The sequence below is a fragment of the Calonectris borealis genome, chromosome 10 (assembly GCF_964195595.1).
Source record: "Calonectris borealis chromosome 10, bCalBor7.hap1.2, whole genome shotgun sequence".
NCBI lineage: Eukaryota > Metazoa > Chordata > Aves > Procellariiformes > Procellariidae > Calonectris > Calonectris borealis.
The window spans coordinates 20,550,179-20,576,796 of record NC_134321.1 but is presented as its reverse complement, the minus strand read 5'-3'; the positions used below and the strand labels follow the sequence as shown (position 1 = coordinate 20,576,796).

At 36.1% G+C, this 26,618-nt stretch overlaps 2 protein-coding genes across 4 annotated transcripts in view; one reads left to right on the top strand and one right to left on the bottom strand.

The window, feature by feature from the left end:
- The window catches only part of CENPP (centromere protein P), a 151,745-nt gene that overhangs the window by 15,600 nt on the left and 109,527 nt on the right, over window positions 1-26,618 (top strand). Inside the window, exon 7 of one of the 3 annotated variants that reach the window (XM_075159332.1) lies at window positions 26,278-26,495. The exons of the other annotated variants lie outside the window; for them this stretch is intronic. Coding sequence (XP_075015433.1) covers window positions 26,278-26,415 — 138 coding nt within the window. The 3' untranslated portion in view covers window positions 26,416-26,495. Of the gene's footprint in view, window positions 1-26,277; window positions 26,496-26,618 lie in introns of those variants that run through there. 3 annotated transcript variants of the gene reach the window in all.
- OGN (osteoglycin) lies at window positions 2,667-15,709 on the bottom strand. The gene is made up of 7 exons (XM_075159328.1): window positions 14,960-15,709; window positions 14,076-14,328; window positions 9,543-9,621; window positions 7,444-7,602; window positions 6,616-6,818; window positions 5,942-6,037; window positions 2,667-5,433 (listed from the first exon to the last, which is right to left on the bottom strand). The coding sequence occupies exons 2-7, from the start codon at window positions 14,241-14,243 to the stop codon at window positions 5,263-5,265; spliced, it is 876 nt and encodes a 291-aa protein (XP_075015429.1). The 5' UTR covers window positions 14,244-14,328; window positions 14,960-15,709; the 3' UTR covers window positions 2,667-5,262.

The following is a 26,618-nucleotide window of genomic DNA, read 5'->3' as shown; positions in this document are numbered from 1 at the left end:
CAGTACTATATTTAGTTCTTTAAATGCTCATTAAGAGAAAGCAATGGAGGTGAAATTAGCACTCTTTAGCAGAGTATGGGAATCTTAATTTTGTGCGTTGTGGAGAAGAGAATATTAGCTAAAGATTCTTGTGTTGTGTTCAAGGGGCAATGCCCTTGCTTGGTATTTGTCTTGATTTTTACCATGCTATTGCTGTGTTCCTCAGACATGGGGAAAAATATCTGTGCCTTTCTGTGGGGGAGTAAGACAGTTTTTCATTGGTATTACATTTCATTTTAAACAAAAAAAAAGAAGGCAAAAGAAGAAATTAAAAGAAAATAACATTTGTAGTTTTTGGCATTTAAATGGATCTGTCTCTCTTGAAAATGTGGCAACATGCGTTTGGGTGACAGCACTTCCAGTTCTGAAATGTTTTACTTGAATGGGAAATAAATTGTTCCTCACTCTTAACTGGAACATAGTATTTGAACTTAGTTTTAAATCACCATTATTTGGCTTGTTTTCTTTGTCTTTGTACTGGTTTCAAGATAAACAACTATTTCTTGGAGTAAAAATACTGCAGTCTAACAGACACAGAACATCTTATATGATGATTAGTGTTAGAGGAGGATGTTTAGCTCTTTAATTATGTGTGGTTTTTTTAGTTTGGTTTTATTTACTTCAAGCATTTACTGTCATTAAACTCAGCACCATCTTCGCTTTTCAGCTGTATTATTAAGTGGGAACTGCTTTGTTTCCTATTTTTGAATCTTTTAGGCTTTTGAGTTCTGTGCTAGATTAATTAATTTCTATTATCAATTTATCAACTAGATTAAAGAAAAAAGTACTAATTTCTGATAATGTTAGGAAAAATAATCCTGTCCTCAGCTGAGTAATAAACTGATGTTATCTAATCCTGCTTGTTGTTGTATAAGGACTTTTCTTTAATCCCTCCATGGAGAAGGTAGTGCACCAAGGGTTTTATGGCTTTGTGGTGTGGGTTTTTTTGATTGTTTTTCCAACTTCACTTGATGCTTTCTGCTCCTTAGGTCAGCCTCATGACAGCAGTCACTGTGGTTTCTGGGACAGCGATTCAGTGAACTGTTGTAAATATTTCTCATTTTAAAATTCAGTACAAAAATGAAAAAATAGAGAGGAGAGAGCTCTGGAGATGATATTTAAATTGTCGTGTATATTTTAAGAAGTTATAAAAAGTATTTGTTCCAAGGTTGAGTGTAAACAATGAAGGGATATATTGATTGCTAAAAGATGCGTGAAGATAAATTCACTGAAGACATATATTACAAGTTTGTCAACATTACAAATATTCTTTATAGAAGTATTTTTCTTCCCATGGATGAAGATGCTGTTGAGAAAGGCAAACCAATTTAGGAGAATATTTATCAAATATGATTGACTATGGACTTATGAAGACTTTTTTAGGCCTCCATATTTCTGCTAGCATTAGTAATGATTTCATTTAGAAATAGAAAACTTTGAGGTGAGAGAATTAATAAAGGGTTCAAAGATCAAATCTGATAATTCAAATAAGCAGATTGCTAAGGAGAATGTGTATTTGTAACTTAATGTTCTGTAGTAATTTGTGTGAAAGTGACTAGAAGTATGCTTTTAATATTTGCATAAAAACAAGTGAAGAGTCTTATCCTGTTAATATTCATACTCACAATATTAAAAAATTAGTCTGTAATCTTTGTTGTTTTTTTTTTTTCCTACCTGCTTGCTAGGCTTCAAGTATATCGACAGGTAACTGTGCATAGTATTGGAGAGAAGACTATTTGGGGTGGGGTTCTGGGTTTATAGCTTTTCTATTATTTTGTTATTTAAAAGAAAATTATCCAGGCTGTAAAGTAGAAATAGACAGTCCTTCTAATAGTTTTCTCACAGTGTAGTGTAAAAACAGGAAAGGTAGATTATTTTTTCTTTTCTGTTAGTTTTGGTACTTGAGAGGAAAGGAATAATGTAGAAGTGATTCTTTGAATACTTCAAATAATAATGAATGTTTGAGATGAATGACAATTACAAGTTTCAAGCAAAGTTGAACAGCACTGTATTTCTAAAAAGTTGACCATCATAAGTGGCAGTTTTGTAGTGAGAGTTTTCCCAATTAACAAGAGTAATGGTGGGATGAATAACTTGGATTAAGCAAAAAAAGCAATTTAAAATATACATTGATTTGACTGTAAGCAGGCTTTCCTAGAAAGCACGGGCAGTTTTAGGTTGGTGTGAGTAGAGCAATGTTCAGTTGTAAGCATTTTGTGCTCTGTATTATATACTTCTTGACATCGTGCTTTAGCAGTTGTGGTTTTTTACTGAAATAGGTTAGTTTACAACTTGCATGCTTCACACACTCACAATCAAGAGTTGAGCGTACCATTACTACCCTTTGCTGCTGCTTCTCTATTCTACTGAAAAAAATCTACAAGGTAGTGCTTTAAATGTATTTTGAAGGGGTGAGTGAAGTGTCCCACAAGTCTTTTGTATGGCATTACTTGTATGGTAGGTCTTACTGTATTGCCACAATAAATATTATGTCTGCAAAATGGATTTACATCTGCAAATAATTTTCTGATCTAGACGCACCCTTAGTCTGCTATGAGACTGAACAACTGAAGCATGTTGGTGTTGCTGGGAAGAGCAGGTTGTTGAAGCTGATATTGATAAACAAAAAAAATTCAAGTTTTATTGGAAATACAGAACAGAAATGAGTGACAGGAAAAAAATAGAATGGTGTACATTCAGCTTGATATTAGTACTGGTCACACAAATAGAAGGCAAAAAATCCTGCATATTGAAGCCCTTCTCACTTAATGTTTTGATGAGTTAACTTGCTATGAATGGGGAAAGTAAATTAAAGCATATCAGGTAATTTATTGCCTGCATGAGGCGTTCAGTTGTCTACTTTGGTTGCTCACAAAATATTAAGAGCATTAATTAGTGCTACTGTTGATACTTATTACTTTTTCAAAAATATATACAACATTTTAATGTAAAATTAATAATGTGGTAGTGGTTAGGTCTTAGAACGTTTACATGTGTGTATATATTACATAAATGTGCATATATTTGTGTATACACATGTAATTGTTTTCATAGGAAGAGTGATATTTACTGATCCTATTAATACTGGAAAGAGCTTTATTTAGTAATAATGATTTGTGATGAGAATAAGATCAGAGGCTACTGCTTATGTAACGTTATTACACTTACACTTCTAGCTGTGTTTTCTCCATCTTGGGCATTTATTAAAAGAGGGATGAGAGAATTGGTGGCTTTTATTTTTTCCTAGTATAAATTTGGCTTGAAGTTGGAATGTATTTTTACATGCATTGGGGTTATTTTTTACCTTTTGCTAAAAACCTGGAAACATCAAATTTTTATGACTTACATGGGAAAATGAAAACCAAGTATTATTCTTACTGTCAGACTTGGTTTTGTTCTCAGTTGTATTAAGAAAATGATTTTCTTTCTTGTTATACCAGATAACTTAAAATGGAAAATATTTGGGATTACTATGTCTTTCTTGGGTAATGGGTTCAGGGCAAAAATATTTTTGTCCTGCATTTCATAATTGCACCCTCTTTCCAGAAAGATGAGCCCACAGTTGATGCTTGACATAGTCACTTAGAAAGTGACTGAAAGTCACTTAGGTCTCAACACTCTTCGTGGCAGAGCATCAGTATTTTCAGAATTAAGTGTGCACTTAATTCCCCATAGCACAAGCACTAACAAATCAAGGCTTAGCTAAATAAGATAAACAAAACTAATACAAAATATCTTGTAAAATCAGTATTCTAGATGTAGTGATACATCATCATGCATTTGATGCTTAACTATTTCTACAAATTAGGAATCTATACTAGCTTCAAAATTAGTATGAAGTTGATCTGGTAATAGTAACTAGCATACTTTTGGCATTCATTTGTCCGAAGAGTTTATGCCTGCGGTAGGTATTTGAGGGGAGAAACTGAAAATGAAATGTCAGAAATGTATAGTTGTGTAATTAAAAACTTTGTGTCCTGTATCAATGATGTGTAGTTTTAGGTGAACTGACTGTTGAGGCCTGCACACATCAATTTGTGTTTTTTAATACACTGCATGGTTTAAAGTAGTTGAGCGAAACGAATGCTAGTTTAATTTGCTTGAAGTTAACACTATTTTTAGTTTGATGATAGAATCAACTTTTCTTTTTAATTTCAAGATCTGATTTGATTTTTCCCTAATGAGTGAAAAAATTGTTGTACAAGGGTACTTCTGTTTCTTTGCACTGACATCTAGCTGAAATCTTACTTATTTACAGGTAAAAACATTAATTCAGCTTTGCTGTTAATTATACTGTCACATTTCCTTGTCAAGAAAAAGCAGTGGAACAAGGCTCAGTCTACATCATCTGTTAATAACAAAGATACTTGGGTTATACTACGCCGTACTTTGACCATTGTATTAAAATGGTGTTGCTGGTGTTGCAAAAATGACTCTAGTGAGTACAGCTGAGCAAAATTTATATATTTCAATTAAAAATATCTTATGTAAAAAATAAAATACCTATATAATATATCCACACACACTCTTAGATTATTTTGAAAGCAAAATAGTAGAAGGAGATTTAACACATTTTTGAAAAGTTCCACTTGCTATGTTGCTTGCTACACTAAGCCTAAATAGGAATTATTCTCATTTTCCACAAACCAAGTTTTTAAGGAAGCTTTAATGAAGTTAAGCTTTGAGAAGTTCTATTTCTAAACATAACTTTGTTTTGTAAGCAACTTCATCCAATACACTTTTGAAGGTCCACTGAAAAAGCTTCATTTCAGATTAAAAAATTGGGATATGGAATTAAGATGTATTTTTCCTCTGTAGCTTGCTCAAAGAATGTTTTGTGTTTATTTGGAAGTAAAATGTAGTGATTGTTCTGCATACTGGTAAAGAATGTGAACAAGCAGTTTCTTGTGTGATTTTTACCTACGTGTAAAGACTATGTGGTGAAATAAAAGTTGAGAAGATATGTGTGTGCATATATGTATCTTTACACTTTCTTTAACAGAAAAGATTCTGAAAGCATGGGTCACATTGTAACTACTAAATAAAGTGGCTGTTTTGAAGTAGTTTCAGAGGAGAACCACATTTCAACATAGTAAAAGGTTCCAGGTATGCAGGGAAAACAGCATTAGTAAGGAAGAGGATATAAACGTGTAAACAGAGGAAAAAGAATGATCTTCTGTTACCATGTTTAAGTTTTGGCATGTATAATGACGTAAGTAGTGGCTAGTAGTATGCTCCTACAGGCAGTGTTCTCAAGCAGGAAAAAGCATTAACATGCTTTGCCAAGAGGATCGGATTGCCTTCCATCCTTATCTCATCCATGTGTGTGCGGATGTAACGTGTGTTATTAGATTTGCAGAATGTGTCATCGGTGATTGTAGTAATATTGTTGTACTGCAAAACAAAACAATTTTTTATAAATAAATACACACACACACACATATATACACACACCCCCATATATGTTGAGGAATTTTCAAACTTTAATTTTATTCCTCTTGCCCTCCCATTTTATTGTCATTGGGATTGATTTGTGTATACTATAGATATGTAGGAATCAAGTCTTTTCAAACCAGTCAATGAGCTGATAAGCAGTTTGAGGTTATTCATGTTTGAAATGTATTCTTGATAAAAGATTATTGCTTATTTTTACCATTTCCTGTCCTTGATATACAGAAACGAATGAGAAATTCTTGCACAGTAATTAGCTAACAAACAACTTCTGAACACTGAATGGTTGTGGCCATACAGATTAGAGGCAAATTGTTTTATTTGGAGGAGCATTAGACAGCTGTAGCACAGCTGCAGTGTGAACTGTTTTAAAAGACAGTTTGTTTGGTTTGAAGTATGTAACTAATGAGGCTATTCGTAATAGAATGTTAAGGAAATACTTCAAAAATACCTGAAGGTGAAGAATACGCAGACTTTCCGGTAAGTTAAGGGGAACAGATTCCAGTGCGTTATGTCCTAAGTAGAGGTAGGCCAAATTTGTCAGTTTCTAACAGAAAGAAAGAGAGATTATTAATGCTGATATTACTTACTTGAGGTTAAGTAACTTGTGCCTGTTACGAGACATCAGTATTTTTTTCCGATCACATAGAAAGCCTGTGAAGTGATCTAACATGAAACATTCTTTTGCTGTGAATGTTGAATTCCATTGTAGCAAGAAACTCATAGAAGAGGCCTATGTTTTGGAAATTTCAGCGTCAGCTTATTGGTTATAAAACTCGAGGCCGCTATAAAGCTGTATCCTTGTTTATTAGTATTTATGTGGTCCTCAGAGCTGTATTTGAGCCATCAATTTTTGAATCGAGTTTTTCTTTGTATGTAAGAGAGAAAGGAAGTAGGTAAGATATTCCGTAGAACTTTTTTTATATGAACGACATGAGAGAGTGAGTGCACAAAGGGCTATTATTCCAAAGTGTCTTAAAAACAAAACAAAAGCTGGAAAGCTTTGTCGTTGTAGTTTGTTTCTTAGATTACAAAAATACAGAAAAATTAATTTGATGGTATACCGGATAGTCTGGTTACTCATTTCATTTACTTTCGTTACCTAAATTATTGTCTTTTACTTACCTTGAAAGCATTTGCTTTGATTCCTCTGCTCTTGATTCTATTTTGGTTTGCATTAAATGTTGTTAGTTTGGGAGGTAGAACAGGAAGTTTTATAAGTCGATTTTCAGCAAGAGAAAGTTCTTCCAATAACAGAAGCTTTGAGAAGGCTCCATCTTCTATTTCTTCTATCCTATTTCCACTAAAATCAATTCTTCTCAAGGTAGCTTTACACAAAAGAGATGAAAATCTAAATATTGAATTTATAATTACATGTCATGTGAAACGTGTATGGTTGTATACGTTAAATGTTACACTGTTGGCTGCACCATCCTAACTGTGATCTACAAATGTAAATACTATTAAAATACAGATAAAAATCCACATTTGGCTTTCCTCATGGTCTTAAATTTTAAAAAAATAATAATAAGGAAAATACTTTGGATCTTTCCTTTTTCCTTAGAGACAAAGTGATTTCAGATATTCATAGAATTTGTCATATTGTAGAGTGAGATAGCTGGGAGAGGTGTCCCTGGAGCATTTGAAGGAAAAAAAAATACCTGGTCATTTAAGACTGGCTGGGATGCAGACTTTAAATTTTACTTTTAGCAAACTGCTCTTTCTCTGGTTGTGTGGGAATATTAAGATGGATACATGGGCCGAAATGGGTTTCCGTATTGCCTTCACAGTTCCTGTTCTCATACAAGCATTGAATTAAATAAGTAATACACATAATGAAATCTAGCAAAGTATAAAATCTATCTTATTTGGTAATCTTGGCATACTCTTAAGGGATGACAACTTCAAATATACTATCAGGTAATTGGAAATTAAAATTTGAACATTACTTACTAATGTCAGCAAAATCTGAGACTGCTATCCTTTTTATTTTGTTAAATCGTGCATAAAGATACGCTGTTTCCTTTGGCAGTGGGGGTACAGCTTCGATGTCTATTTCCTCACAGTACACTGATCCGCTTAAACACACACAGAGCAGGCAAGTAGGTAAATCTGAAAACAAATTATTTTGAGTAGACAGTTAAAAGTTATTCAACTAACTTAAGCATGAATATTCAAAGCAGAATTTTCTCTAGTATCTTTTAAGATTTCCCATCATTAGATTTTTTAAAAAAAATTCTATTCACATCAAGTTCTGAAAAGATTTAATATTCTGAACTCTTTTTGAGTTTTGCATTCTTTTTATTGCGCATAATTTCCCTGTGTATATTCTCTGTTCTTATCTGAGCATGTCTTGAAATGCTATTAATCGATCTTAATTCAGTTTCATTCTTTAATTCGCCTAGAGTATTGTGAATATAACAACTGCAACTCTGGCCATGTCAAATGTCATCTTTAGAACCAGTCTTTTGAAAAGAGAAATCCATGCAGGAGAAACATCTGGCAGTGCAACATCTGATACTGTAATTGCATTGGAGCATTTCTGGCAGGGTCATGTATACTCTGTGTTACTCCTAGCTACTATTTTGTCTAATCCTTTTCATAAAGACTCCAGCAATGATGATTATATAATTACTTTAGGCAATCTGTTCCCGTTTTTTACTGAGGTCTTTTTATAGCTGTTATTTTAAGCAGTGAGAGAAACTCTGTATCTTTTTAAACGCAGCTTAAGCCCATTATGGCTTGTCCTTTTCCTCGTAGACATTAGCAGAGTATTAGTCATTTCTGCTTTGCATTAATCCTGTATGACCACAATATTAAAATACATATAACAAATATGGCTTTTAATCCAGTTTCGTCACCACTGCTATCTGATCTACTGTGTTTTCTATATTGTGAGATTTTTGGTTAGCTTCCAAATTGGTTGGTCTGTAGTACAGAGAGTAGTGTTGTACTGCTAGGTAGTTTGTTATTACTACGTAGCAAAATAGGAGCTTCTGCAACCAGTAGAGTTAAGAGAAGTAGCCAGTCAATACTGGGAAGTCAACCCAGTATGTATAATAGAGCAATTCTTTTTTTTTTTTTTTCCCCCTTACAGAAATACTGCAGAGAATGGAATTGGGATTTTGAGCTTTAGCTTTGTGAATTTTACCGTTTGTTAGACTTCAGAGTTCTGCCCCGTTTGCCTTTTTTGATTTAGTGTCTTGTTTGTCATATGCTAGAGTGTGGGAAATGGAAAATGATTGTGAAACCATGTTGTCACTATTTAAAAGGCAATAGTTTTCATACTTGTCTGTGAGTAGAAGCTCTTGTGTTCTTACAGATTTGTTCCGCTTTTGGTGGGGGCTTGTTGACAGATGCTATTTGGCAATAACTAACCTTGATTAAAACTTTGGTGGAGATTGACACTCCAGTGGCCTTGCTGAATCATCAGTTATATTTGGAAGTTTAGATCACAAATACACCCGAAATGTGTGTCTTTTTCTCAGTGCTCTGTTTGGCAGACACATTGTTCCTTTCACATTTAGAAGTCTTTGTGGCTCCTTAGGAGAAATCTGGACTATACACCTCAGAGCCTGTAGGAAACTTAGGCTAGTGAAGAATGTTCCTGATGTATTTTAACCATTGACCTCCCTGGTCATCAAATGTAAACTGTAAGAATAGCCCGTTCTTTGAAGAAATTTAAGCACATCATATTTCATCATTACTTGGTTAAACTTGTAATTTATTGGTGTGTGTATTTTGTTTTCCTTGGTTGTCTTGCCTAACTTATTTAACTTGGGTACATCTCCACAGCAAATATGACTGGGTTAGTCTGTAGAGATTCTTATAAGCTGTGCTTTGTGTATTTGGAGTTTACCTGAGGATCCTTGAATTTTTTTCTGCCTGCTCCGTCAGAAGTTAGAAGACTTTCCACAGGAGATATGAAAGATATTCATAAATGAGAAGTTTAATTCTATATACCTTGTCATCCTTTGTATATTAAATTTTCATATTAAAGTATGTTCTTTTGGAGAGCTTAAATGTTACAGTATTCATATCAATTAACTTACTTGTATCCTTTGTTGGTGGTACATTGCTGTCATCCCCTTGCAGTCTTAGGGAAGTGTCAAGAGAAACATTTGTTCCATCCTTTGTATTGAGAGCAAATGTTATTTTAAAAAATAAACAGGAAACAAAAAACCACAGAGTATTACAAGGATCTGAAATAGCAGGTCTTTTTAAAATGAGCTTCCTACGACATATCTCCTTATGACATTTAATTTTTAAATACTCTTATGCGCTCTATGACTAATGTGATATATTACCCCTTTTGTAGATGAGCTCTTCACTTTGAAAGGCAAGAAGGAAAGGCGGTTTAGAAAAGTAAAGTTATTGTTTAGAAAAGTAAAGTTCTTTAGGAAAAAACAGTAGACACAAAATAAAAATAGAGAGGAAAATACAGACTACGTGGTGGGGAAGGAATAGGTAAGCAATGGGTATACAAAAACCTGGAGTTCTGAAGATAGATTTTGCACATCATGCAAAATTGGTTAGGATTCTTTTGAACGTAAGTTGTATTTTTTTGTTTTACCCAAATAATCTCAGAAAAATAACATTTTCTTGTGTTTAAACTTATTCAGAATTCCCTGTTGAGACAGTCATTGCATCTCTTCAATTGCAGGACAACTTAGTTTATAAACATGTTCCTTTCAAGTATTGGCTGAAATTTAGCAATTCATTTCCATTAACTGCACTTAAGTCTGTTTTAACACCTGGGCTGCTAACAGAAAAGGCCTTTTGTGATGCAGGAAATGGTAGTCAGGTTTTTATTGAATACCGTAGGAATTTTAGAAAATTATGTACTATTTCTAGAATTATAGTATACATACAGTGGGTTATACTATGATTTGCATGTATTAAAGTTAAGGGGATATTTAGGTTGACTGTGGCAATTGTGCTTGGCTAGCATCATTCGTTGTCTTTTTTCATGGGGAATAGTTGTAGGGCAGAGTAAGACAATATGCTATTTGGTCTGCGTTGCTATTGAAAACACATAGGGAAAAGTACATTATCAGGTGTGGAAGATGTCTTTCTTTAAACATGCTTAAGGATCAGGCCCTGGCAGAAGTACGATCCCCTGTTGAAGAGAGCTGCTTATGCACTGTGAGAGTGCTCACAAGTGAACAGATTTTTTTTTTTTTTTTAAATTCTTCCCCACTCACCCCCATTCAGGCATGTAGCACACAGATAGTTCATCTACTAGAGCAATGTGAAAGTAAAGCTATCTGTCAAGTTACTTTTTATACTAACTTTGTTTTATTTAGTATTGGGCTGCTTGCATATATTTTACTGTGGGGAATTCTTCTATTCTGCAGAATAAAACCCTCAAGTTTGACATAAAGCCTGAGAAACAAATATCTTGGCCAGCCTCTGTCATTTTGACCCTTTTTTAGCCTGTGAATCATCCATCCCTTGGCTCTTCCCTGCATCTGTCTATCCAGGCTATGGCTCTTTTTTGCCTATTGTTTTTGTGTAAAGTTTGGGATAGGTTGGTTTGTTCTAATAAGGCTTTTATACCCAAGTTAGAATGCTGGCAACAGTTTAGCAGTTGTAGCATGAAACTTCTGTGTAGGGTAAGAGCTTTTGCAGTGTTGGGTGTAGAGAAGCTGGGGGGTGTAAGCTGAGCAGTTACACTCAAGCAAGCAGCAAATCTTACAGAAGGTTTCTGCAAAGATGTTTAACTTGCATAGATATGTTGATTAGGCATGTGAAGACACTGTCCTTGGCTGAGGTATCCATGCCAGTAGAGACTTCTGTGTAGAGGGACTTATAATAAAAGAACTGCACTTCTATTGTTGTGGCATGTTTGGCTCATAAAGGACATTTTTAATATGCTGTATGAAAAACACGTTTGCTGACATAGCACGTCTGTAGATGTAGGTGTAGATTTCTAGTACCGTGTCCTACTGAAGGTGTGGTCTGTGAAAGACTATGCGAGTTCTTTGTAGAATACAGTGTACACCTAATTTCTGCAAGTGGGAAATGTCAACAAAAAATAGAATTGATTATTTACAGAATACTGTTAAATCCACAAAACTAACCAACAGACTCCCCCCTGCGCAAAAAAACCCCACCCAACAAAAAAAAAAAAACCAAACCAAAAAAACCCGAAAAACAAACCCCACAACAACCACAACAAAAAAGTAGTATAAATAACCAATATATTGGAAGTATTTCCTGGCCAGCTATAAAAATTCCTAGCTGTGGAATATCAGTGGAGAAGATTGTTTGGATTATAACCACAGAAAGTTCATTACTTGCATATGTAGGGAATGCACTGAAGGAATATTGGCCTACTTACATACTTAAATTCCACCTGCCTCTTGCACTTTACTCCGCAGACATGAATTACACATAAAAAAACCACATTAATGTTAATCTTTATAACATACGAAGGTCTATAAAGCTGATAGTTTATATTCAAGGGAATGAATTAGTCCAGGTATGAGATGGTGTCTAATTGCATGGTTCTGTTCTGTTGTGGAAATTAAGATTTCATGTTTTTAAACTTCTAATATTTTTATTCAAGACTGGGGTGGCTGTGGTTTCAAATAATAATCATTGTAATAAATTTTGTTTGGCTGACATTTTCCTTAGTAGTGGACTAAGGTTCACTTAATTTTGTTGATTGCTAACACAAATAGATTTCTTCAGATGTTTTCACTAAAAAATCTTTTTTCTAACTGTGTGTTCAAGCACACAGCAAAGAGTTAAATTTGTCATGCAAGATAGATTTCTGACTGGGCATGTTTGAGGAAATTGTTGGCATGTATTTCGGTTACAGTTAACACTCGAAATATTCTGGGAGCTAGAATTTGTGCAATAAATGAATAGAAGATTGTTTGCACATCCCATGATTTAAATTGGGAACACTGGGACTTGTATAGATGTATTTGTTGCACATAAGGAACTAATTTATTATTTTGCAATGAAAACATGTAATTGGAGAACTGACCTGATACTAATAAAGAGTGACTGCATTCCTAGAATTATCCTAAGCAGAACTGTTGGCCTTCAGAAGACCTCTAGTTTATAGCACTGCCAGTACGGGCTTTGATTAGTCTGTGGCACGTCTGTTGGCAGCATTTCCTTGTAGGTATGCTCCTTATTGTTCTTTCTACTGAAACGGTAGCATATTCTTATTAGAACGATTTTAGTAATGAATGTCATCTGATACTGTGCCTGATCAGTTGAAGTTAACATTTTTAATATTTTTTTTAAAAACTTACTCAGTTGTGAGTGGATAGCCACCTATTAGTTAAAAGTCATTTAAATGGTCTCTTTTTCATAGGTTTATGAAACATGTTACTTCATCACTGTGGCAGATGTCAGATTTAAAAATATCTTAGACATTTTGAATATAAATATTTAGCTGCTGGTTTTAGTCTTAACAGTGGAAAGCTGTAATTTAAGTAGAATTGAGAAAATATTGAAAAGGTATACAGAAGTGATTTTTCAATGTATGTGCTGCAATTTTTTACTTATACTAATTATCTTTTGCTGTCATCTTTTTTCTTGTTTATCAGACTAAGTTATTGTAAGAAGTACAGTTAATATTAATGAAAACTTCCTTGAATTTATTAATACTTGGTTGTTACCCCTTTGTTTGGATATGTGGTATTTTCCTTGGCAACTAGTCTTGGGGCAATCATTGTTAGTATTTTTTTCCGTCTGCCGGATCAACGTTGTATCTCGTTCTCTTGATGTGGATGGTTTAGGTCCTCTCAGAGGCAGTCTGAACAGAGGTATGAGGTTTTTAACTGTCCCTGTCGGCTGAGGCTGTTACACTTCATTTTACTCTCCTCTGTTTTTGTGTCTTCTGCTTAAGTGTTTAATTTAAAAGGCATGTATGTGGAGCACATAGCAAAAAAGTTCAGAACTGACCGTTTGGGGGTGCTGGTGAGTGCCATGAGGTATAGTCTTTATTGCTACCTTTAAGAATCTCGAAGTGTTAATAATGTAGGTGACTACTGCAGGACTGGACCTTCCATAGTAGTTCAGGACTGCTAAACTGTTGAGTTGCAAAAAAACCAAGCAACCCACCCCTGAAAAACCAAGGCAAAAAACTTGATGGTTTGGTAAGTCAAAAGAGAAACTATGGTTTATGCTGGCAGGTTATGTCCATTAAAAAGTACTGTTTCAAGTATTACTTTGATATAAAAAAAAAAAAATCCTAAATAAAATCATCCTCTTTGTTTTTAAACAAACTTACTGTGTTAATACAATGTTACTCAAACTGTTGAGCTAGTACGCTAATATATCCCATTCTTGAAACTCTTACAACAGTAGGCACATAACTACAGCAGAGTTAAAATGATGCATAAGTCTTATTTGTGAAAGCCTGTTTTTTGTGGGTTTCTCAAACCGTAGCAAGGATAGTATTTTTGTGGTTTTAATTTGTGGCTTTCCCTATGTCTGAAACCATTGTATGTTTTGCTATTATTATAAGACTTTTCCATAAAACTTGCATACATGCATGTAACACCTTATTCATATAATGCTTAGCAGTTAAAAATATTAAACTGATAATATAAATGAAATACCTTTCTTATATCCTTGGATTGCATTTCATAATCTTGTTGGATCAGGCTTCCCATGGTAACATCTGTATCATACTCATAAAACTGGAGTGATTCTTGCTGTATAGGTGGTGCTGAATTTACCAAAGGTACAAACACAAACAAAATAAAAGTAGTCTGCAAAGTCTTCATTCTTGCACAGAACACTGTATCTGGCTTTCACTGAGCTGGTGGAGATCTGCTCGTGTGTTGACTATGGAGAATACTTTCTTTGTGACTGGAAATGAAAATGCAGTCCGTCAAAACAATATTTAAAGCCTAGAGGACTAGTTGGCAGGGGTTTCTAACGCATAAGGAACATGGAACAACTTTTAACTCTTGATATCCTTTAATTAGACTCTAGGGTTATAAAAACTGTTCTTAACATGAAAAGAAACTGGGAAATAATAAACAACATTTTCCAACTAATAAGGAAAATATTATCTTAATTGTATTTGCTTGTTTCCCACTGTGTTATTTTTGTTAATAGAAGGAGGATTTTGTAAAGCATTTTATGAAACATTTGGCATGTATGCAGCTGAACTAATTAAAATAAGAATGCTTCAAATACATTTTTCTCGGTTGTCAAAATAATGATTTTCAAACCTAAATGCTCTCTAATAATAATCTCTCATTGTCTTTGTCCATACATTTGAAAGTAAACAAGAGAAGATAATACCTCCTGAATTTTTACAGGTTGTACACTTTTCAGGCAGGGGGAGGAGGCTACAAATGTAATCTTTAAAACATTTTAAATAAGCAATAATTTTTAAAATAAATCTTTACACAGCATTTTTTCCTGTTTACTGTAATTAAGTGTTTTATTTAAGCTTTAGGTTAATATACTTTTAGGAAAAAAGTCCACCTACCGTTTCAGCAGATTCAAATCTTCTGTGATTGTCATAAAACCAGATATCCTTATCTAATGTTAACCTGAAGTGGATTAATAGAAGAATAAAGTTATGAATTACATCCAAATTGTTGAAATGAATACTCTTTCAAAGTTTGACAGTCTTAAAAGTGCTTTCCATGGGGTAAAAAATGCTTTGCCAGCATTCTTTCCCTAGGGTGAGAGGTAATATCCTGGAGCCAGGGGGGGTTGTACTTCGAATAATGTTTGTAAATGTTAAGTCTGTCTAGCTCATCCTACTTTTGATATTACTTGTTAAAATGGTAGCCTTCTGCTTTGTGGTGATTTACTCTTTATAATTGCTAAGGCTTTTTCTGTAAATCAAATATTAATTGTGCAAACTAGAGGTCTATAACAAGGCATGTGTTATCCATTTTGTTTAATGGTTTAGCTAAGAGACAAAGCAGCTGCTTTCTGACTGAGACAGAGGTAGAGCCAAAACATACGTATACCATATTAGTCACATTTTATGAGTAATAAAATGTTTCATTACGAGTTGTATATGTTTAGAGAAGTTTCATCTAAGTATGAAATGGAAACTTTTCAGTCTGAAGAGTTCTGGAAACAAAAATACTTTTTAGAATTGTGTGTGTTTTTCAGACAAGTAATTCATATCTAAATGCTTCATTGAATGACTTGTTAGGCAATTTATTGAAAAATTGGTTTCACAATAAATACTTGTTTTGAGTAAAGTTCTGTATCAGTTCTATAGGTAACTTAGTAAACACTGTCCAGGTGTAGAATTTTCATCTGAACTACAAGCAGCAGTTTTCTGGATTTCTAATGCATTTCTTCCTCCCCCATCCTTTTCCTTATTACGTATTTTTGGCAGTCAGTACAAATGGGAGCCAGATGACCAACTTTAAAGTTTACAAAGTAGCTTTTTTGAGTCTTTAAAAGGTATGTAGCAATAAAATCTATTGGGAATATATTCAGATTTACATTTCTCTTTCATTTTCATTACTTTGTGGGTTTTTTCTTTTTTTTTTTTTTTTTTTTTTAGATAGCACTGACAACTAGAGTAATGTTGGGGATAAACAGTGGACCTACTTGGTTAAGTTTTCTTGTAAGTGCTGCCTTGTTTAGAAACCAGATGTCTGTAGTAAATCTGCAAATTGTAGAGTGGCTACAGCCATTTGCTCTCTACACTTTTTTCCAGGTTATAATCAGTTACCACTTTCTGAACTCATTAGGCTTTTATAAAAATGTTTTTAGTTTAGCTCATATGCAAATTAAACAATGTCACAGTTTGGACTTGGAGCCTGTTCTAGGATAATGATTTTGCTGTATGTATGTAACTGAAATGTAAAGGGAAGAGGCTCAATAATAATGGAAATTGGACTCTGAATCACATTGGTTGCTGCTCTGCTGGAAGAATAAGAACAACAAAAATTTTGAAGTGGCTAGGTTGTTAAGGTGTTTTCTGCTGCAGTACATAAGAACTTTCAGTGGGAAATACTGTGTGTGATAGAAAGGGTGGATTTGCTGAGGAAGGGACAAAAAAGTTGCAGTGTCAGTACCATCTTACCATCCCTCATGGTTTCATGCAGGTTTCAGAAGTAATGACAGCAGCTCTGCTTTGTACTTACCTTTTTCCAGCTGCCACCCCCCGGCCAAACATCCACGTTACGATTTCATCTGGCTCTGGGGGATCCAAGTTTTTCCAATGCTTGAATGTAATCAAAGGATAAATGTTCTAATGGAAAAGTATTAAGTATTGAAGCTGAAAGCATGATATAAAATATAAAATATATTTGTTATATTCTTATAAGAATTTATTTTGTAAGTACTGAAATCCTAGATTTCACAGTTATGTACGTGGAATATCTTGGGAATAGCTTAGTTTTTTCCTTATGTATGACAATTTTTAAAAATGAGGGAAAATTACTAGATAAATGAGGCCTTTGAAGATTTAGGAAGTCTTCATGCTTTTACTGCAGTAAGAAAGCTTTTACTGGCTTTGATCTGCAAGAGGAGAAGGCTCTGTAATGTTAGAAGACTTTAGTAACAGCTTCTGCAGAAAACATTGTCAAAAGTCTGTTCATCAGGGTCACAAGATTTCTGTGGTATGCTTACCACAAAAATATTGTGTAATGTGTGTACTCACTGTTGTTATCCAAGCACTTACAAGAAACTCATGAACACTTACTTATAAATACCTTTGAAGAGTGATATGTTGAGTAATTACTTTGGCTTGATGTCATCAAGGTTTACTTTACAGTATAGTTTTACTGTCACTTTAAACTGTCGGTGCCAAATAAAGTAGCAGTCCTGTCCCGTATTTCATCTGCTTGTCATCCCTTGTGCCAGGAAGAAAAAAAAGAAAAGTAGTAACAAATAATTTCAGATAAAAACTGTTTTTTTAACAGGTGCTCATATCAGCACAAGGAAGGGGATGTCCCAAGTAGCTGCAAACAAGGAAGGATAGTATTGCTTCTTTCGGCAACAGTGCTGCTTTACTCTTTATTCAAAATTACTTGAAACAACCACAATATCCAAATCATCTGAAATGAAAAGCGTGGTTCATATGCATTGGCAATAGGGAAGCTGACAGGAAGTATTCAACCCGAGCAGCAGAGAGTGCTTTCTGGGCATTGTTAGTGCTTAGAAGTTTGATATATAGGTACCTGTTTCTTGGTCTCTGGTTACAAGGACCTATGTACTTAGAATGTGGTTTCTTTTCTGAAAACCTAAACAAGCTCTGTTGTTAACTAATTGAGCTCCAGTTTTTGAATAGGGCCTTGATAATGTGTTTATGGTATGCTTTCTGATTTGTCAGGTGTGCTTCCCCCCCTGCCCCCGATATCTCATTTTCACTGACTGACTTTCTCCACAAGATACTTTCACCTGAAATGTTAGGCATTTTAAATGGCTATTTTACTAATTGTGTTGAAATTGAATCCTGGCTTAAATTTGAACAGTAGTAATTTCCCTATAAATTTGTAAGGATATGAAATGTAGCTGAAGGTGTAAATGAAGTAAACTTTTTTACTTCTAGTAGAGGGAATCCAAGTCAGTCGAACGAGGGACACTTGCTCTCTGGATTCTGCTTTCAGAAAAGCTTAACTTTAGGGGGAAAGGGTTGCATACAGAGTAGGTGTAAAATTTGTTCCCCGTTGTGGCCTTCTATCAGGATAGACAGTGAAGAACAAAAGGCTTTTATGAGAGAAAAAGAGAGAAGTTGAATGGGTATGGATGGCAGAGGTAGAAAAGGTATGAGAGAACAAGATGAAAATTAAGGTAACTATCCAAACTATATGTGTTGCTGATTAAATCTTCTTCAGCATCTGGGAAGCAATCTACTATTTAGTAGTGTTTATCTGTCAAGAGCAGGTAAAGTAAAAAATCAAGCTGAAAATACCCTAGAGTAACTGAGGAAAGATTTTGTTTTGCAGGCAGATGAGCAGGTTTTGTGAATTATTTGAACTGGCTGATGTTCAGCTCATTCTGTCTATCTTGTACTTGAAGTGGTCTCATATATTTTGCCCCGCTCAGAGCTTTAGTATGACTAATTCATTTCTGTTCTCACCTTTCTACTAACACTTCAAAAAAGAAACCGAATTTTTCCTTAAAAACTAATCATGCAGGTGCATACTGCAAAAGCTGCCACGAGCAGTTCTTATGCAGTTCTCATAGGTGCTGGCATGTTAATTACCTTTTTACCATGTTGGTGTTTAGCACTTTTTACTTAATCATAGAATCATTAAGGTTGGAAAAGACCTCTAAGATCATCGAGTCCAACCCTCAACCCAACAGCACCATGCCCTCTAAACCATGTCCCTAAGCGCCTCATCTACTCGTCTTTTAAATACTTCCAGGGATGGTGACTCCACCACTTCCCTGGGCAGCCTGTTCCAAGGCTTGACCACTCTTTCAGTAAAGAAATTTCTCCTAATGTCCAATCTAAACCTCCCTTGGCACAACTTGAGGCCATTTCCTCTCATCCTATTGCTTGTTACTTGGGAGAAGAGACCAACCCCCACCTCGCTACAACCTCCTTTCAGGTAGTTGTAGAGCGCGATGAGGTCTCCCCTCAGCCTCCTCTTCTCCAGACTAAACAACCCCAGTTCCCTCAGCCGCTCCTCATAAGACTTGTGCTCCAGGCCCTTCACCAGCTTCGTTGCCCTTCTCTGGACACGCTCCAGTACCTCCATGTCCTTCTTGTAGTGAGGGGCCCAAAACTGAACACAGGATTCGAGATGCGGCCTCACCAGTGCCGAGTACAGGGGCACGATCACCTCCCTGCTCCTGCTGGCCACACTATTTCTGATACAGGCCAGGATGCCGTTGGCCTTCTTGGCCACCTGGGCACACTGCCGGCTCATGTTCAGCCGGCTGTCAACCAGCACCCCCAGGTCCTTTTCCTCTGGGCAGCTTTCCAGCCACTCTTCCCCAAGCCTGTAGCGTTGCGTGGGGTTGTTGTGGCCGAAGTGCAGGACCCGGCACTTGGCCTTGTTGAACCTCATACAGTTGGCCTCGGCCCATCGATCCAGCCTGTCCAGGTCCCTCTGCAGAGCCTTCCTACCCTCCAGCAGATCAACACTCCCGCCCAACTTGGTGTCGTCTGCGAACTTACTGAGGGAGCACTTGATCCCCTCGTCCAGATCATTGATAAAGATATTGAACAGAACCGGTCCCAGTACTGAGCCCTGGGGAACACCGCTCGTGACCGGCCGCCAACTGAATTTAACTCCGTTGACCACAACTCTTTGGGCTCGGCTGTCCAGCCAGTTTTCTACCCAGTGAAGAGTAAGTCTAAGCTGTGAGCCGCCAGCTTCTCTAGGAGAATGCCGTGGGAGACAGTGTCAAAGGCTTTACTGAAGTCCAGGTAGACCACATCCACAGCCTTTCCCTCATCCATGAGGTGGGTCACCTGGTCATAGAAGGAGATCAAGCAGGACCTGCCTTCCATGAACCCGTGCTGGCTGGGCCTGATCCCCTGGTTGTCCCACACATGCCTTGTGAGCGCCCTCAAAACCAACCGCTCCATAATCTTCCCTGGCACTGAGGTCAGGCTGACCGGCCTGTAGTTCCCCGGATCCTCCTTCTGGCCTTTCTTGTAGATGGGTGTCTCATTGGCAAGCCTCCAGTCATCTGGGACCTCCCCTGTTAACCAGGACTGCTGATAAATGATGGAGAGTGGCTTGGCAAGCTCCTCTGCCAGCTCCCTCAGTACTCTTGGGTGGATTTCATCTGGCCTCATAGACTTGTTGAGTGTCCAGGTGGTGTAGCAGGTCGTTAACGGCTTCCTCTTGGATTATGGGGGGTTTATTCTGCTCTCCATCCCTGTCTTCCAGCTTAGGGGGCTGAATACCCTGAGGGTAACTGGTCTGACTATTAAAGACTGAGGCAAAGAAGGCATTAAGTACTTCAGCCTTTTCCTCATCCTGGGTGGCCATGTTCCCCTCCGCATCCAATAAAGGATGGAGATTCTCCTTGGCTCTCTTTTTGTCGTTAATATATTTGTAAAAACATTTTTTGTTATCTCTTATGACAGATTGACTTCTAGCCGGGCTTTTGCCTTTCTAATTTTCTCTCTGCATGACCTAACGAGATCCCTGTACTCTTCTTGAGTTGCCTGCCCCTTCTTCCAAAAGTGGTAAACTCTCCTTTTTTTCCTGAGTCCCAGCAAATGCTTCCTGTTCAGGCAGGCCGGTCATCTTCCCCACCCGTTCTTCTTACGGCACATAGGGCCAGCCTGCTCCTGCGCCTTTAAGATTTCCTTAATGCTTAGTAGCTTAGTACAAAAATGATAGGAGAGAGCTTTTTTGTATTTTTAGCATTGCTTTGAAATGCTGTAATGTGTTTTACAACGGAACTGCGGGCTGGTTGCTGATACTTCTCAGTGTGAGGCACTTATGTCTCATTCCTGATAAACCCCTGCAAGGCACTGAAGAACTGATTGACCTGGAAAGAGCCAGATTACCGGGGGTGGGGGGTGGGGGTGATAACCTTTCCTCTCTGTAAAGTGGGTTGGAAATTATTTCTCCAGGGTGCCTGTAGGAATTACGTGGAAGCAGGGACTGGCACTGCCTATATAGAGTTGTAATTGTGTGTTGGGAGGCAGAACACTAGGAAGAAGAGGGAAGAAGAAGAAAAAGGGGGGGAAGGGCCTTATCTCTGGGGTGCATGGGTTAATAGGGCTATGAGGCAGCACTAGGGAGAGTGCAGTAAGGTTGCTATCAAGATATTCCTTATGAAATAAACCAAAGCTGAGATTTTTAAAATTTCTAAACACTCAGGTTTGTTCTATATTTAGGCGAAGAAAGTGTATTTTTGCAGCTGCTTAAAGACCTTGGCTTTCATCTTGTATCGAGGTCTCTAAAGGACAACATTGGCAAGTTCTGTAGTTTCTGGATTTTATTGTTTTTAAGCGTTCTTGGAAGAAAGAAGTATGGATTATTGCTTAGCTTCCTCATGCTTGATGAACGCTGGGAATCACTTATACAGAATGTTCAAAAATTAGTGTCTTCGGTAGAAATGTGTCTGTGACAGAACGAGATGGGGACAAATTAGGAAAGCTTTTAAAGACTTCTGGGCATTTATAGACCTAGACACAATGCTGAATTTTCTTTTGTATGTGATTTTTTGCTCTATGTGGAAGGTAACAGGTTCAATATTCCTTAGCATATCTTTTGTATGAGGTGTGATTAAGCACTTTACGATGTTGACCAGCTGCTCTGGATCAGAATAATTGTAAGAGAAAAGGTTTTATAGAGTAAAAAGTAGTTATTGAACCAGCCTGATAACATGTAGAAAATAATCTGCAAGCAGTGAAACACAGATTTACTGTTAAAGAGAACCAAGGCATGAAGTGATGTTAAAACTGAACTCAATGTTTGTCTCTTTATTTTCTTCTTTTTTCAATCTGAAATAAATAACTTAAGTATTCTGGATTGTTCTCTACATCATTTTCTTTTTCTAAAATACAGGCCTTTTCTGCTTGACTCTTTGTGTGGCCTGATTAATTTTACCTTCTAAAATTATTTTTGTCTCTTTGATGGTACAGCTGCATGTTTTGACTGCTGCATGTATGTATGATATGGAACTTCTTTGTGATTCTTGCATCTCCCTCTGCTTTTTGTTGAGATCCTGATACAGGGGTGTAAAAATAATTTTAAAGCAGTTTAATGCCTGTGCTTATGCTGGGGCTGCATTCATTCTGGGAACAAAAAGCCAGAGTACCCAAAAGGGAGGAAGCAGTCTGCTGGTTTGTTTTTGAGCAATGCACAGAATTTGGATTGAAGGTGATACTATAGAAGAGTTGTTGTGTAACATTAGGCAAAGTATATTCCAATTCAGCATCCTTAAGGGATGGAGGAGGCTTTGGAGATAGTATTAAATGTAAAATAAATGGTCGTCATATCTTACAGAAAAAACTTAGAACATTCCTAAAGATTCAGAATGACCAAAAAAGTACCGGATATGAAATAGTTATGCATAAACACCTCCAGTATTTTTATGAAAAGTTACAACTATATCCCAGGCTCAGTGAATTAGATTAAATGTAGGTCACTATTAGGGCCACCAGCTGCAAAATAGAGACAGCTGAAAAATGAACTAGTGATTGTATGAACATCCTTCCATATGTTTCTGATTTATAATCAGAATTTTTTAAAGCTGAAGACATTACCCTTGTTCCTTGCATTTCTGGAAAAGAAACAGACTCCTTGTATCAGTTACTGTGTTCCAAATGAATAAAGCACATTTTATACATGATGCACAATAGTAAACAGAAATCAAACTATGGTTAACAAATGCAAATGGTAACTGGAGTAATAGTACTGTCTGCTATTTACCCAGACCCCTCTGTTGGACATATGTTCTCTTGAACTTTGCCTATATATCATCAATTATATCCTGAGTCAAAAGCCAACAATTTATTAAAATTGGTTAGAATTCCTTCCTGAATTGACATTACTTCTTTACAACGATATCATCATTATGAGCTGTTACTATGTCTACAGGGACACTAGAGTCAGAGCTCCAAGACTCATTGGCCTTATATGTATTTTACTTCTATGTTCCTCTTATCTGTTCCGTATGTTATTCATAGCATCTACTTTACTCTCTGTATTTATGGATGATCTTCATATTTATCTTATTTTTTTCCTTGTGTTGTGCTTTGTAACAGGGGAAGGTCAGTTTATTTTTTTTCTCTGTATATGATGAATTTATGCAATGAATTACAAGATTAAGGCATTACTTTCCTCTTAATTAGGTTGTTAGAAATGCAAATTTTGGACAAAATAGTATAAATCGTTATATGATAAATGTGTGTATGTGTGGAGTTCCATAACTTCCAATAGTGTGTACACAATTTAGTAGCTGAAAAGTTCATACTCTTGCAGTAGTATTGGAAAATGATTGTGAAATCTCTTTTTGGTGTATAATGTTTTTGTTAAAAAAAGTGTGTTCTCCTTTAGTGTTTTTCAGATAGGAAATTCCTATGTTTATTGCTTGCAATGATCAAGTTGGGAAACAAAGGAGGAAATTGATTCATATTGTAACAGTGGAATGTGAATATGTTAAAAGAAGTCAGAAAACTTGAAATGTAAACCATCTGTTTTCTATAAAGGAGTTTCTTTCCTAGTCTATGTAACTTTTATTATCAGAATACTGAAGTAAATATCTCAAAAAGTAAGCGTTATAAGTATTAAATACTAACAACAACAAAAAATGGAAAAAGGCAAAATATTTTCCCACTGTTTTGAGGCTAAAGGAAGAAATGTAGACAGTTGGATTAAACTACTATTATTTCTCCTTATTTTGATTTTTACAATAGCCTCTTCTAGTATAGATTTTGTGGAAGAAATCTGTTTGTCAGTTTTGTTGTAGTTTTGAGAGGTTTAATTTTGTGGATTAAAGTTTATTCATAACTGAATGTTTTCCAGAAATCTGTGAGGCTTTTCCCCTATAGGTTTACATGGGTATGAAAATGTTCTACAGTGCTCTAACCCAACCTTGCTAATTATTATGCGCTCTGGATAATGCTGATAATATTTAGCTTAGAGTTCAAGAAGGTTCCATCCTTGTTTACACAGATAAGTCTTGGAAAACATGGTTTTTCAGAATAGTTCATCCAAAGCTGAAAATAGAACTGAGATTTCATTTTTCTCAGTTGCTGTGTTTCTGGTTATGTTTCTGTTAGTGTTTTAATTAGGATCAGGAGTGTATTTTTGAAGCGAATCTCCTGATAACCCCAACTTACTGCACCTTGATTCACATCACAGTGCTCTTAGAATATGTGGACTATTCTTTTTGGATGTAACAAACCAGAAGATGTATGTATTCACAGGTGCACCTGCTATGCTGCAGCTGCTAAGGGATTTTAATTAGTGGCTAGGACTAGTCTGAAGTAAAGCTCCTCTCCCTCAAAAAAGAGAGTGGGTCTCATGGCCTCATCACAGGTATTTTGCTCTACTGATCCACCCTAGTGCTTCACCTTACTTGTTAATGCAGACACAGTGTTGTAAATCAGATCAGGCTTTGTTTCTGTATTTACTGACTCCGCTGTAAATAAAGTAATTAGACTGTTTGATACTTGTTAGGTTTTGCTGTCACTGATAAAATAAGTAGCATTTTAATACATGTTTAGTTCTTAGTTTCTATTTCCTGCTTAAAATCTATTTCCTGCTTAAAAAGACTATATTTCCTATTTCCTGCTTAAAAAGACTATATAATAGTCTGAAAATAAATATCAGAGCAAACATGAAGCAAATACGTTTTGATACCAAAATCTATGTGGTTATGTAGTGGTATAATTTGGTTTATACAGAGCTCCACCCATACACGGCTAGGCTGCTTTGTGTACCTGAATCAGTATGGGTGTCTGTCTGTGAACAGAACACTCCAACGTGGAGCATTGTAGACATGCTGTTCCCAAATTTAATGAGCCAGAATATGCCTTGGCATATAACCATAGTCGGTAGTGCTTAAAAAAAAAGTTTAAAATTCAACTATATCAAGGCAATAAGCATTTACTAGTAGTGAAGAGCAAAACCAGCATATTACCATAGTCTAGGATAGTGAGAACAATTCAACTATATCAAGGCAATAAGCATTTACTAGTTGTGAAGAGCAAAACCAGCATGTTACCATAGTTCCAGGATAGTGAGAACATAGAACTGGGTGTGGAATTCAAAATAAATGTTAGTGTACAATATCCTGTCTTCAACAATGGCCATAAGCAGATGCTTTGGGAAGACTGAGAATAGGACAAGCATGTATGATTCTTGTCTCATCTTGTCTTCAAATATTCTTCCATCCGCCAGCTATTCTCAGCTCAGCACTTTTGTACCTACTGTGCTTTGTCTGTTTAACAACCTATAATGGATCTCTTCCAAGAAATGCAATTACTTATCCAGTCTTCCCTTGAAAATTGCTGCTGCCTCCACTGTGTTCTCAGGCATGCAGTTTAATGGGCTGACTACTCACTGCTTACAAACTTTTGTTTGCCTTGTTTGTACCTGGTACATACTAGCTTCATTTGATGGCTCCTTGCTCCTCTACTGGAGCAGTTGATCCCCAGACCCATACTGTCTATGCAACTCATAATTTTGTGAGTATCTCCTATATCTCTCCTTAGCCATCTCTTTTCTGAACTGGTGAGTTCTAGCCTGTTCCGTGTTGCTTACCGTTGGTGACCTTATTACCTTTCTCTGATCCTTTTCTAATTATGCTATATGTAGAGATTACAGCTAGTGAAGGCTTGGAAATCAATAACGTGTTTAATGTCTGGGTGAGCCACGGATTTATAGTGGCATCATAATGTCTCTTGTTTTCTATTTCTCTCTAGTTACTCTCTACGTTTGAGTTTCCTTTTTACTCTACTGGGTACTAAGGCAGTGTTTTCATTGAACCACCTATTATTACTTCCAAGTCTTGCTCCTGAGTGGTGGTGGTGAGGTCATGCTTCGTTAGTTTTTATGTGAAGCTAGTATCTTTTCCATGGATATCACTTTTCATTTAACAATGTTGAATTTCATTGGCTATTTTAGCATTCTGGGGCCCTTTTGCAATCATTCTTCGTAAGCACTTAGCAATCTTTGTTGTCATCTCACTTTTCAGCCTGATTTGTCAATCTTTTGCAAGTATATTAAATTGAATAAGTTCCAGCGCAGGCCCTTTGCAAAACTCTCACCAGTGGGCTCCCTCCATAGCAACAATCATTTATTCTTATGCTGTTTCTTATATTTTATTTGATTTTGTCCGTGCTGTCACCTCTTAATCTGTGGCAGCTTAATTTCCTTAAAAACCTTTCAGAAATTTTTGTAGGCTGTTTGGACCAGGATTTCCCTTTTTCACATCCTTCATGATTTCTTCAGAGAACTCCAAGAGATTTGCAAGGTAAAAACATCATGGCATTCACAGAAGCCATGCCCAATCTTACCAGAGCAAATTGTATTTATCTAGGTATCCATTAATTCTGTACTTTATTATAACTTCTCATTTCTCTAATACAGACATAAGGCTAGCAAGTCTTTAGTTCCCTGACCACCCTAAAATCTCTTTTAAAGAATAGCATTGTATTTGCCACAGATAAGATATGGTAATATTAATTGAATTAAAAGTGAGTTATGATGTTTCTGCTTGTAATACAATTCTCATGTTCCATC

Bases quoted from the DNA above. Each gene is read 5' to 3' on its own strand.
- OGN (XM_075159328.1), bottom strand. From the start codon at position 14,243: ATGAAGACTTTGCAGACTACTTTTATTTTGTTTGTGTTTGTACCTTTG. The intron at 6,819-7,443 runs GTAAGTAATGTT...TTTTGTGTAAAG, and splicing joins CTCAGATTTTGCTGACATTA to CTACCTTGAGAAGAATTGAT. The intron at 5,434-5,941 runs GTATTTTTGAAG...TTTGTTTTGCAG, and splicing joins TGCGTATTCTTCACCTTCAG to TACAACAATATTACTACAAT.